Genomic DNA, 13,803 nt, shown 5'->3' on the forward strand with positions numbered 1-13,803 from the left:
AGTTTGCACTCATCTTTATTTTTAACCTTTCTTCTTTGCACCCCATAATGAAGGAAACATCCGTGTGATCGGTCGGGTCCGGCCCATCACCAAAGAGGACGGAGACGGGCCTGAGGCTAGCAACGCAGTGACCTTTGACTCCGACGATGATGCTATCATCCACCTGCTACATAAGGGAAAGCCCGTGTCTTTTGAGCTGGACAAGGTGTTCCCTCCACATGCAACCCAACAAGATGTGAGTGATGTGCCCCTTGCCAGAGAAAGCCAGTCAACAAGCATTTATTAAGCGCCTGCTGTGTGCCAGGCCCTGTGCTAGGCGATGGTGATATAAAGAAAGGCAAAAAAAAAAATGTGGTCCCTGCCCTCAGGGAGCTCACAGGGGAGACAGCATGCAACTACAGAGCCCTGCCTTAAGCAAGCTGGTGCTAGTGACATCATGGGATGTTAGAGCGATCACGTGGTCTGGCCCCTTCTTACTACAGATGGGAAGACTGAGGTCTGTAGAGGTCAGGTCAATTGTCCAAGCTCACATAATTATAATGGTAATGATAACAATAATAGAATTTCTATGGTACCTACTGTGCGCCAGGCACTGTGCCAAGCATCTTACACATACCTCGTTTGATCTTCACAACAACCCCACGAGCTAGGTGCCATTATCATCCCCATTTTACAGAGGAGGAAACTGAGGCAAACAGGCTAAATGACTCACCCAAGGTCACATAGTAATTAAGTGTCTGAAACCAGATTTGAACTGTCACCAGGGATAATAATAGCACTTGCCTCTCGGGGTGGGCTTAGCACAATACGTGGCACACAGTAGGTACTCTATAAATGCTTGTTCCCTTTCCCAGTACAAAGCCTGAGGAAGGAGTTCGGGGAAGCAAAGAGAAGCACTCTTAATTTCATAAGTTTAGGAGAATCCCTTTCATTCTGCAATAAGAAATATATTATTATTCATCTATTCAACTACATAAAGACATTATTAACCAAGAAAGTTCCATTTAGGAAGGCTCTGTTCATTGATTCATTCAGTAATAACAATACGTCGTGGTATTTTGTTAATAAAGAATTGATTGGTTGAATGAATGAATGAATGAATAGAACTTTCCCCAAAGTCTCTCCTAGTTTTGTGAAATAAAACCGTCCAGCTCCGAGATGCCTCACGTCTGAGCCTGTCTCAGCTCTCCTCTCCTTGCTGATGGGGACAAACTGCCCCCCTGCCAGCCAGGCGCCCGCCTCACCTTCCCTCTGCTCTCCTGTCCTCCTTGGCAGGTGTTCCAAGAAGTCCAGGCCCTGATCACCTCGTGCATCGATGGCTACAACGTCTGCATCTTTGCCTACGGACAGACGGGCGCTGGCAAAACGTACACGATGGAGGTAGGCGCTGGCTCCGGCTGCTGGCCTGCGGCCCCCCTGTTAGACACGCTCTCACTGATGGCCAAAGCGAGATTGCGATGCTCAGCCTAGGAGAGTCAGAATTCAGACATGCACTACTAAAAGACTTCTCGGGTTAGTGGCCAACATTTAAAAAGACAAATTCATTCAAATTCGCCATTTGGAATTAGCCCTAAGAGGGATAGGAGTGGGACCTCAATCGAGTCTTCATAAGGAAAATGATCTAGATATCTGAGTGGACCGCAAGTATAATAGATGTCAGTAGTGGGACATGATGTTCCCCAGAGCTCAGGTGATTTTAGGCTGCATTGATCAGACCGCCTCTAGAGCTGTATACAGTTCTGAGCACTGTCATTTAGGAGGGACATGGACAGACTGCATTGTAGCCAGAGTAGGGGGACCAAGACATCAAGGGCACCAGAGGCCGCGCCATCCAAGGATTTGCCAAATAAATCTAGCACGTGTAGCTCGGAGAATAATAAAACGCTTTGGATCATAGATTACAGCATCCTCGATATTCGGAGCTGGAAGAGAATCTAGAAATCATCTAACCTTCCCCTTTCCTTCGGCAAATGAGGAAACTGAGTCTCAGCAAAGCTAAACACTTGCTTCGGGTCACACGATCTGACTCCAGATTCAGAGTTCCTTCTGTTTTGCACCAGACCATGGAGCTGGGCTTGCCCTCAGACATCATCATATCTGGGCCCTCCTCCCCTTTCCCCTTCCTCTCCCTTTAGGAGCAGAAGAAGACAAGGAACTGAGAGGGGGAAGACATTAGCCCGCCTTCCTGTGGGGTGGTCTAGAAAGTCTAGAAGAGTTAGCTTCAGAGACTGTCACAGCTATCATGTGGACAAGGGATCCCCCTAGTCTGCTCGGCTCCTCCAGGCGGAGCTAGGATCTGTGGGTAGAAGTTGCCAAGAGGCAGACTTTTGGTTCAATAAAAAGTCAGTCATTTCAGTCGCGTCCAACTCTGTGACCCCATTTGGGGTTTTCTTGGCAAATATACTGGAGCGGTTTGCTATGTCCTTCTCCAGCTCATTTTACAGGTGAGGAAACTGAGGCAAGCAGGGTTAAGTGACTCGCCCAGGGTCGCACAGTTAGAAATGTCTGAGGCTGGGTTTGAACTGAAGTCCTCCTGACTCCAGGCCCAGTGCTCTATCCACTGTGATTAGAGTTACCAAAAAGTGGGGTGATCTGCCCCAGGATGTGGCGAATTGGTCACTAGACATCCCCAGGCAGAGGCTGCATTGACATTTGTCCTTGATGCTGTAGAGATATTTCCTATTCTCTTACCACCTGGAATTACCTCTGAAATGCTAAGATTCTGTCAGGTGGAGAGGGAGCACCTGTCCCAGGGTCAGGAGGTCCCGAGTTCAAATTCTGCCCCGAGTCACTGACTAGCTGTGTGGCCCTGGGTAAGACACAGCTTCTCTTGGCCCTAGGTTTCTCATTTAGAAAATGCAGATAATACTAGCATCCACCTCCCAGAGTTGTTGTGAGGATCCAATAAGGTAACACATAGCAAGTGCTTTGCGAAACTTTAAGCAACCTACGAATGCTTGCTGTCTTTGGCAAAGGCAGACGTAATGATAAGCCCAGGACAGTCTGCATGCCACCCACTCAGTAAAAGTCTGTTTATTTGACTGATTGTCTCAGTTCAGTTCACCAAACATTTATTAGGTGTCTGTTGTATGCAGGGTACTGTAGTGGGTGCCAGGTCCCGTCACGATCTGGAAAGCTGATAATATGAATAATAGTCTCATGATCTAGGATCCTTTGAAAATGACTTAGCCGGGGACAGTTGGGTAGCTGAGGGGCAGACTGCGTGCCTCTTGTGTCTGAAGAAGGCAAGCAGGCCTTTGTCAGGGGACACTGAGGGAAGTAAGCACCTGTCCCATTGGCCAGTCCACAAAGGTTAGTCCCCACTGGGCATGTCCATTCTGGCTAATGATGCCGCCCTGGAGGGTTGTATTTCTGAAAGCTAGCACAGCCCTGGCTCTCTCCATAGGAATGAATAGGGCTATCCTACTGGCTGGGGGAGTGTCTGGAATCTCCCTAAGATCCTGGGCCTCTGTCTGGGCTCCACGGTCCAAGGAGGGGGGTAGGTGGAGAATCACAGTGGAGAAGATGCTCCAAAGCTTTGGGGGATCAGAACTCAAAGGGAAGGCCAGAAGTATTAGGATCATTTGGTCCGAGAAGAGAGGAATGAGAGGCCATAATGGCCCTCGAATGTATAAAGGGTTATCTGCCCGTCCTCCCTTCCAAAGAGCACTGAATCCAACGGGAACCAGCAGCGTGAGAGATTTAGGTTAGCGATAAGGAAGGACTTCCTGACAGTGAAGCGAGAAAGGATAAAAACCATCCCTTGGGCTTTATTGAACTTTTTTTTTAGGTGTTCATAGTCATAGAGTGGTGTTGTTCAGATCTTGTGGGTGAGAGGAGAGTGGGTGGGTGGGAGGAGGAGCGGCAGCAGCCCGGGAGGAGGGCTTTGGGATCTGGGGCAAGAGGAACAGAAACAGGCCTTTCCGGATAAAGCAGTTTCGCAGAAACCCAACCTGGGCCCGGAAAGTTTAGAAGCACCAAGTTTGGCACATAGTTTGTGCTTCATAAATGCTTTTTTCACTCATTTATTCAAGCTTGTGGGCTCAGTCCCCCCACTCCCCACAAACTACCTCTGTTCTTGCTGTGATTCAGGAGGGGGGAGGTAGAGGCAGGGGTGAGGAGGGTGCCAGGCTGAGTCAAGGCATGGGAAAAGAACATGGAGGGGAGTAAATCTTGCCCTCCTCCTCATTCCAGTCCAGCGAAGAGGCCCTCCAAAGCACCAGCTCTGTACAAGGGCCCCCATGGGGGAGAGGGAAGGAGATCTGGTCCCTGCCTTCAGGGAGTTTTAAATCCAATTGAAAGGGCAGAACTCACACAGAGAAAACCAAAGAAGAGTCATGTCTTCTGCAGCTACTCTGGCCCTCTGGATTCAGGCTCAGAAGAGCTGGGCCTCAACCTTAGCATCTGTGTGACCTTGGGCAAGTCTCTGAGGCCTTAGTTTTCTGTTCTGTGAGATGAGTGGATTGGACTGGATCATCCCCAAGGTCCCATTCGGCTCTGAATATGCAGCCCAATATTGCTGATTGACTCAGTTCAGTTCACTAAGCATTTATTATGCACCTACTGTGTGCAAGATACTATATTAGGCCTTGGGAGTAGCTGGCAGGCCCCCAAATTTCTCTGTACTCAAAAAATACACCATAATACTCAACTGTACATTATCATTGATTGGTTCTCTGTTTGTTTTGTGTGTCTCTAATTTGTCTCGAGTCCTCAAGCAGGTGCCAAGATCCTTGAGCGCAGGGACTTTATGCTGTGCTGGTTTTATCCCTCAAGAGATATCTTAGCACAGAGAAAAGGCATATAGAAGATGCCTGATAAATATGTGTTGACTGAGTGATTGATTGAATACAAGGCAGTATGTCACCAAGTGCTCGGCTGTGTTGTACAAACAGTGATGGCCCTCGGAAGTCAGAAATGAGAGAGAAGGCTCCCCACTAGAGGGCCTTACAGGGTGGACAGGGATTGATTGGGTGTAGAAGGGGGCAGCAGAGAGCATCTGGGTGGTAGGAACCACATGAGCAAAAACATGGCAGTGAGAATGAGAATGGCATTTTGTAGGAAAGGTAGCATTGTAGGATCATGGACTTGGACCCAGAAAGGACCTCAGAGATACCTAGCCCAACCCTCTCATTTTCCAGAGAAGAAACCAAGGCTTGGAAAGGCTAAGTGGCTTCCCTGAGGTCCCATAGGTAGTGAGTGACAGAGGGGGAGGATTTGAGCCTGGCTCTCCTAAATCCTGATTTTAGAACAGAATCTGTATTAGGGATGAGCTTGGGTCAGCCCAGTTAGTGGAAAGCCTTGAATGCCAGTCCGAGGATTTGGATCTAATGAGATTTCTACATCAGTCTCACCTGGGGAGTTGCCCTTTCTCCCTCCAGGGAACACTTGAAAACCCTGGGATTAATCAGCGGGCCCTTCAGCTGCTCTTCTCAGAGGTGCAGGAGAAGGCATCAGATTGGGAGTATACCATCACAGTCAGCGTGGCAGAGATTTACAACGAAGCCCTCAGGTAGGAGGGAGAGGTGGGAAAGTGAGGGAAGGCCTCAGTGTCCCCCACACCTCCTTTGGGATGGATGGCCCTCTCGCTATGGGAGGCGGGAGCAATGAGGGAGGCGGAGCTGGGCTGGACACAAGGAACAGACGTCCTGCCAGCCAGAGCTCCCCAGGGGCAAAGTGGGGGAAAGGTAGAAGGCTCCTATCCCAGAGGTATTTGGGTGGGTTGTTGTTGTTTGTCCTTCATTCTCAAAGAGGACCAATGATATCAGGAAGATGATGTTGTCACTTGCAAGTGAATTGGATTTAAGTGAGGGAGGGCTGTGCAAGGTTACCAGCCTCACTTTCTCCTCCGGAGCCATCTGGGTCCAGTGGCCAGATGTAGGTCAGGATGACTGGAGATGGCCCCCATTCAGGTGGGAGCCGGGAAGGGGATGACTGTTTGGGTCTTCCAGCTCTGAGAGTCTGTAATCGGTGTGGTCCTTAGGGTCTGCTCTATGGCCTGCACTACAGAAACAATGTGAGGCAGGTATGTTACTGAGTCCCGAGCTGACGTGGGGATTCTAAAGGAAATAATCGGTGTTAAATAGCTCTTGTTCCCCTGGGCCAGCTGTGTGACCCTGGCACGTCACTTAACCACTCTGCCTCAGTTTTTTTTTCCTTTGTAAAATGGGGGCAGTAGCAGTACCAACCTCACAGGGTTCTCATCAGGATAAAATGAGATAATATTCGTAGTGTACTTTAAAATGCCAGACTCCCTAATGCTCCTGTCTGGTGGTTCAGAATACTCTAAGCTTTCTCAAATTTCTTACAGCCCTTTGCATGGCTCTCCTTGGGCCCCATCGCACACATTTTGCTGTGTATCGTTGGCTCCTGTCCCCATTTATTAGACTCTCAGCCCCTTGAGGGTGGAGACAGGGCCATTGTTTCACTGCTGTGTCCCAGTGCCCAGCACGGTGTCTCACCTGGACCAGAGACTTAATAAATGCTTTTTGAATTGCATTGCAGGTGAAGAGACAAACTCTCCCAGGCTTTAACTGGGCTAATGGGGAAACCTGTAGCTGAATGTTGGGGGTGGGGGTGGGGAGCTTTCAGAACCGGCTTCTCTGAGAAGATCCCCAGGGACCCTGACCTTGGTGTAACAAAACGGACCCTCTTGGGACTGTGGTGTCAATTTTAGTGTGTCCGGCCAATGGGGCAGTGAGATGGGGGTGAGGAGGAGGGTCCCCTAGGACCCAGACCCCAAACCCTGATGGGGGTCTCTAGACTCACTTAAGCCTTGCTCGGACTCTCCCTCCAGCACAGTGGAGGCAAGAATGGCCGATGCCCAGTAGGGGCAGCGAAGGTGGGAAATTCCTGCTTTCGACAATAAGTTATAGGCTGGTCTGTAATTCTGTAATTCTGGGATTTGAAAAAATGGATTGAGTTCATGCTTTTTCAGCTGAGGTGGCTCACTGGGGAGCCATGTCCTTGACTGCCTTTGTTCCTCATTCCTCTAGGGATTTGCTGGGAAAGGAGCCCCAAGAGAAGCTGGAGATTAAGCTGTGTCCTGATGGCAGTGGCCAGCTGTATGTCCCGGGGCTGACGGAGTTCAAAGTGCAGAGTGTGGAAGACATCAACAGGGTTCGTAGGGATGTAGGAATGGGAGGCCCCATTCACCGGTTGGGGATAGGACTTGGTGGAGGACCTTTGTCCCAAGACAGAAACTCTAGCTTTATTGGCTAAATCCTAGGGACAGACTCACCCCCTTTGAATTCAGTTGTTCCTCCCTGGACTGGGAGTGTCAGTCATGTGCATTTATTAAGCACCTACTGTATGCCAGGTACCATGCTAGGTGCTGGGGATGCAAAGAAAGGTAACAAATGCTCCCAGCTCTTAAGGAGCTCCCAGTCTGATGAGGAAAGACAATTGGCAAATAGCTATATATGGGAGAGCTATAGACAGGATAAACTGGAGGTAATCAGTGGAGCAAAAGAGTGTGTGAAGGCATGTGAGCTGGTGCTCCCCAGACAGGCCCACACCAGGAGTGGAAAGGCACTAAAGTGTAATGAGCATTGCATTTAGAATCAGGAGACCCAGGTTGCAGTCTGGCCTCTGATACTTAGTCACCTGGGACAGCTGTCCTTCACTTCCTTTCGGTGTTCTGGAGGAAGTCACCTCAGTGCTCCTGCCTGTAAAATAAGAGGCTGATATTAGCTGTCCTACAATGTCCCTCCCAGCTCTGACCCTACCTCCGCGGCTAGCCAGCTTCATTAAAGTCTTAAACGAAGGGTAAAGAAACTCAACTTCCTTCCTCCATAGGGGAGAGGGAAAGCACAGAGGAAGCTTAGGAAGCGTTGAAACTCCAATGAATTGTATCTGCCCTTTGATTAAAAACTAGCTCATGGACTGTTGGCTTCCTCTTGAGTAATTAAATGATTAGCAAGGTAGCTTTGGGGATGGAGCCCATGGGTTCCTTCCCCTTCACTCTTTCCCCTTTTCTCACACACAACACACACAAAAAATTATTTAGGAGAAGGAATCGTGGTGTGTATCCCTGAGAAGAGGGATGGAGGGATGGGAGTGAAGGGGAAAGGAGGAATCTTTGTTACCCACATCAAGTGTCCTGTGTTGGGTATCAGAGAGTCACTTGGTGACTCACAGAACCAATGCATACCAGCCTTTTGCTTCTGCCCTCTTTCAGGTATTTGAATTTGGTCACACCAACAGGACCACTGAATACACCAACCTCAACGAGCACAGCTCTCGGTCCCATGCCCTTTTAATCATCACTGTCCGGGGCACTGACTATAGCACGGGGCTCAGGACCACTGGTGAGTGAGCATCTCAGGTGCTGGATGGAGGGTGGGGGTAGTCAGGACTGGAGGTGGGAAGAGAGAAGAGTGGAGTGATTGAGGGTTTGAACCCCAGGGGAAAAGGGAACCAGGAGAGACCCAGGGGAAGTTGGTGCTGAGACTTCTGTGTCTGGAGACCAGTGTGGGCATAGGGAAGCAGATAACTTGGCAGCACTTTCCTGGCTCTGAGTGGTATTATCCATGCCATTCTCAATTCACTGCCCCTATAGAACACAAAGCCAAGCTGAGGATGGAGAGTTTTGACCCCAGAGGAATTATTTCCTTCTCTCTGGGACTCTGCTTCCCTTATGTTTGTGCTAGGGAGCAGCCAGCCTGGTCAGCACCTGGGCTATTTCTAGGGCCTTGGTTATGCCTTTGGGAGTTTTGACTCCAGTGGTCCCAGTTCCAAAAATGAACCTCAAAGTGGATCTCCTGGGAGTTTTCTTCTGCAGATTTGCGAGGGAACACCATACAGAATAACAGAGTGCGGTCTTCTTTGGTTAGTCCTGCAGCCCATCCAGCTCAGGATTCTGGTGTCTATCCAATGCCTTAAGATGATGAGTCTGGCAAGGCCATAAGCTACCTTGCCATGGGCCGATTTATAAATCAGTCTGCTTGTGGGGTCTGGAATCCTCATCTGACCTTCTTTTCCAGGGAAGCTAAACCTAGTGGATCTGGCTGGATCAGAACGTGTGGGCAAGTCTGGAGCAGAGGGCAGTCGGCTCCGAGAGGCCCAGTACATCAACAAGTCTCTGTCGGCCCTGGGAGATGTGATCTCTGCTCTTCGGTCCCGCCAGGGCCACGTGCCATTCCGTAACTCCAAACTCACCTACCTACTCCAGGACTCCCTCAGTGGGGACAGCAAAACCCTCATGCTGGTGCAGGTGAGACCCAGTGGGAGAGGCTAGAGAGAGAGAGGACAAGGCTGTCCATTGGTCCAGGGGAAGCAAGGGTGTGGTTGGAAAAAACCTAGCAGCTCTGCCCTGCCTGCCTCACCTGTGGGTAGCAATTAGAGGCTACTCCCTTCTGTGACAGAGAAGCTTCCTGAGGCTTAGAGCACAGGAAGCAAGATTAACCAAGTGTACACAGACCAAATGAATCTCCTCTGGGTGCCTTGGGGATGTGCTTTCTAGATCTGGTTTATTCTTAGAGGTAGAGGACACTCATAAGTCATCAGCTTTAGAACTAGAGACTTTTTAGATCAGAGTTTCTTAACTTGGGGTCTATAGACTCCCAAAAGGTCCACAAATAGATTTCAGGGGGTCTATAATCTTGGATGGGAAAAAATTACACCATTATTTTCATATAATTGGTTTCCTTTGTAATCCTATGTATTTTTTTTTCATCCAAAACTGTGATTCTGAGAAGGGGTCTTTAGGCTTCATCACTGCCCAGACACACAGAAGTTAAGAACCCCTTGCTCTGGTCCAACCCCCTCATTTTCCAGCTCCCCCCCGCCCCACCACAGAGGGAGGAGAGGCACATTTATGGAATGAACAGCCCTTCAAATCCTCTTCATTGTGGATTACCAGGGTCCCTGTGGATCTGGTCCATGGTGTTTCTTTTTCCTCTTGGCACATCATGGTTGTCCTCCATGATGTCATCTCCAAAGGTTAGGGATGGGCCCTCAAGTATGCGTCCCTGTACAGACCATTTGAGATCTCCTATGCAGTAGTTCATCTACATCAGGGGTTCCTAACCCTTTTTTGTATCATGGATTCCTTTGGCAACAGTCTGGGGAAGTCTCTGGACACATGCTCAGAATCATGTTTTAATTTAATTTTTAAAATTACATGTTAATCTTTTTCATTAAATATTTCCCAATTACATTAAACATTTTTAACATTAATTTTTTAAAAATTTGAGTTCCAAATTCTCTCCTTCCTTCTGGCCCCTCCCCCCATTGAGAAGGCAAGTAATATATCAGTTATACATGAGAAGTTATGCGAACATTTCCACATTAGCCATGTTATAAAAGAAAACACATTTTAAAAAACCCAAGAAAAATAAAGAAGGTGAAAAAAGTATGCTTCAGTCTGCACTCAGAGTTCATCAGTTCTCTCTGTGGATGGGGATAACATTGTTCATCATGGGTCCTTTGGAATTGTCTTGAATCATTGTCTTGATCAGAGCAGCTACATCTTTCACAGTTGATCATTGTACAATATTGTTACAATGTGTACAATGTTGTCTTGGTTCTGCTCATTTCATTTTTCATCAGTTCATATAAGTCTTCCCAGGTTTTTTTTGAAACCATCCTGCTTGTCATTTCTTACAGCCCAATAGAATCATGCTTCTAAATGCACAAAATCAAATACATAGGATTGCAAAAGAAACGAATCACATTGAAATAGTTATCCAAATATTTTTAACAAACCAAGCTCAGGGACCCCCAGATTAAGAACCCCTGACCTGAACCTCTTTCTAGTTCTTTTCTGTGGCATTCATTCTATCATTTTACTATATCTCAGTTTATGTCTCTGCTGCTTATAGTTGCTCCCTGCCCTCCACCCCCAAACTCCCACCCCCAATCCCTGCAGGCCCACAGGTTGGCACCTGTTCTCAACTGAGAATGTTGAGGAGGGAATCCATGGTCAGAGACAGGTTGGCCTAGATGACCTCTGAGATCCTTCCAAGCTGTGATTCTTTGTTGGCAAAGGGCAATGTTAGAGGGAGTCACAGAAGAGATGATTGGTCAATTAGAGGTTTCCTGCTCCTTTTTAAGCTGCTCTGATCTCTTCCTTAACACAGTGCAAGATAGGTGCCTCTTTTTTCGTGAGATCTAGGGCACAGGAGACTTCCTTTTGAGAAAGAATAGATGTCAGCTGACCCAGAGGGTTGTTCATCAGATACTTGTCCCCAACAAGAGCATTTTAGACAAAGACCCTCCCAGACCAAAAATATGCCATAATGGTCCCAGGTACAACATTTCTTTCACTTAGAAAAGCCACCTTCTCATCTCTAAGCTCTTTCTAGAGGTAGGGGAGTCTGGCCAGAGCCAAGTGGCAGTCTGTAAGCTTGGTTCTGACACCAAGGAGTACAATCATGATGATTCAAAAGCTTCCTTCAGAGGAAGAGAGCTGACCCATGGGGACACTGCTTGGACTTTGGATGATGGCATTTCAATATCATTTGTTCCTATGTTATTTTTAAAACATGATTGTGACAAGGGGCCACCAGGCTTCATCAGATTGTCAACCAGAGAGGTCCATGATACAAAAAAAAAAGTCAAAGAACTTCTGGGCTCTAGGGTTCAGAGAGCTGGACTTCTTTGCACTCTTGTGTCCGGACCAAGAGATTCAGCCAGGAAACAGAATCCATGGGGTAAGGCCCCTGCCATGCCTGTTCATCCATTGGCCAGAGCCAGGCACGGCAGGGTACTGATGGCAGCAACTGTTGGGCCCAAGGGCCTGAGATGCCCATAGGAGATGCTAGGAAAGCTAGCTCAACAGTGCCTGTGCCTGCCCTCCCCAGCTCCCTCTGCTGTCTCTGCAGGGGAAATTACACATGTTGAGTCACGGAGGAATTTCTCCTTCCCTCGCTCCAATAAAACCCCCATAATAAAGTATCCTGTCATGCCACCAATCCGGTCATACCAGTGTTGCCCAGACCAATTTGTCTGCAGAATACTTTAGAGCTGGAACACCAGACAGAACCTGGAATCCATAAATGCACCTCATCGATCTATCAATAACAAAACAGATTTAGAGCTGGAAAAGACCTTGGAGACTACTTAGTCCGACGTCCTTACTTTACTGATGAGGAAACTGAGACCCAGAAAAGTTAACCAGGATCACATAGCTAAAAAGTGTCTGAGGCAGGATTTGAACACAACTCTTCTTCACTTCCTCACTCGAAGTATCTATTTGGCCCTCAAGCTACCTCATCGTCTTGCTGTCTCAGACTTTGGGGCAGAGACTATGTCAGGATAAAGATGGTGTCAGGGTTGTTTGGGAGTCACAGAGGTTTAATTAATTTTCATACTGAGAAGTTGCTTTTTTAATGAATATCTTTGATAATACCCAATTTCATATTTAATATTTTAGTCAAATCAACAGATATTTATTAAGCACCTACTATGTGCCAGGCACTGTGCTAAGCTCTGGGGATACAAAGAAAGGCAAAAGACAGCTCCTGCTGTCAAGCAACTCACAGTCCAACGGGGGAGACAACGAGCAAACAAAGCGTTGGTCAGAGACCTTTATCTTTTTCAAAGCCCTTCCGTATCTCTTTTCTCATATGCTCTTTGACCTAGCCTGCAGACATTAAAGTCTCTTATTTTGCTACTTGGAGACTCAGAGAGGGAAAATGACTTGTCTAAGGTCACCAAGCTGACACCAGAACCCAGGACTCCTGAGGACTCTCCGGCCCAGGGCTTTCTCCATTGTACCCCACCACGAAGTGTGCCTCTCCCCACAGTACCAAAATACATGAGCCAGATAACTGAGTTTGGTTCCTTGGATGACGCTGGTGTTGGGGGACTGGGCCAGATTTTTTCAGGTCCTTGTTTCCTAACACCATTCTCTTTCATTTCTGGATCATTGGTCCCCTCGTAGCTGGTGAATCAGCCACTTACGCTTATTCCCACAGGTTAGATTCCTTGCCTAGGTATTATAGTGGAAAATGTGCTAAACCTGAGGTCAGAAGGACCTGAGTTCAAATCCCACTTCAGATACTTATTAACCATGTGACCCTGCCTCAGTTCTTTCATCTGTAAAGGGGAGGGCTAGACTTGGCTTCTCCTTAGCTCTAAGTCTGAGATCCCTATGAAACGCAGCAGACAAACCATTGGCTTAATTTAAAGACTTTACTCGACTATCCTCAGTTCCTCTCTTAATTCCTCTTGTGATTTTTTTCTCCCTTGATGAGTTAATTTGGTCTTGTAATTTCCCAGAGCATGTTTGTTTCATGGACATTCCTGCCCTGTTTGCCAGGGTTAACTGTTGCTACCGTTTCTGTATATCTACCTTCTGATCTTTTGCCTTTGCTTCTTAATTTCCTTTTTAAAAAATTGTCTTTTGTGCCCTCAAGTTTGCTCATTTTTTTTATTCTTTTATGAGGATTTGTGGTAGTTTTGCTCCTTTTTGATTCTGTTGCTATTTTGATGGAGGAGGGGTGCCTCTTCAAAGCCCGAGGCTTCCTTGCAGCCTCTCACCGTTTCTGGAATGCCACTCACCGTGTGGAAGCTGAAGAAATTGAGTGGCTTGGCTGACTGCTGAGGTCCCTTCCAACTCATTAGTTGTGGTCTTCAGGCCTGGGAACTGGGCCAACCTGGCTAAAAGGGCAGAAGGAATGAAGGCCTTGTGTCACCTGCAGGTTTCCCCCGTGGAAAAGAACACCAGCGAGACCCTGTGTTCTCTGAAGTTTGCTGAGAGAGTGAGGTCTGTGGAGTTGGGCCCAGGGTCCCGTAGGGCTGAGCTGATGTCATGGTCTAGTCAAGAGCACTTGGAGGTAAGAAATGGCTCTGCAACTG

At 47.8% G+C, this 13,803-nt stretch overlaps 1 protein-coding gene across 2 annotated transcripts in view; it reads left to right on the forward strand.

Annotated features, from left to right (window-relative positions):
* KIFC3 (kinesin family member C3) overlaps positions 1 to 13,803 on the forward strand; it is a gene marked incomplete at its 5' end in the record, with an annotated part of 50,871 nt that overhangs the window by 33,193 nt on the left and 3,875 nt on the right. For both annotated transcript variants that reach the window (XM_036750694.1, XM_036750695.1), the window contains 7 exon segments: positions 54 to 235; positions 1,276 to 1,380; positions 5,382 to 5,512; positions 6,996 to 7,119; positions 8,180 to 8,309; positions 8,985 to 9,214; positions 13,647 to 13,781. In XM_036750694.1, coding sequence (XP_036606589.1) covers positions 54 to 235; positions 1,276 to 1,380; positions 5,382 to 5,512; positions 6,996 to 7,119; positions 8,180 to 8,309; positions 8,985 to 9,214; positions 13,647 to 13,781 — 1,037 coding nt within the window.

This window comes from Trichosurus vulpecula, chromosome 3 (genome assembly GCF_011100635.1).
Source record: "Trichosurus vulpecula isolate mTriVul1 chromosome 3, mTriVul1.pri, whole genome shotgun sequence".
In the NCBI taxonomy this organism is placed as follows: Eukaryota; Metazoa; Chordata; class Mammalia; order Diprotodontia; family Phalangeridae; genus Trichosurus; species Trichosurus vulpecula.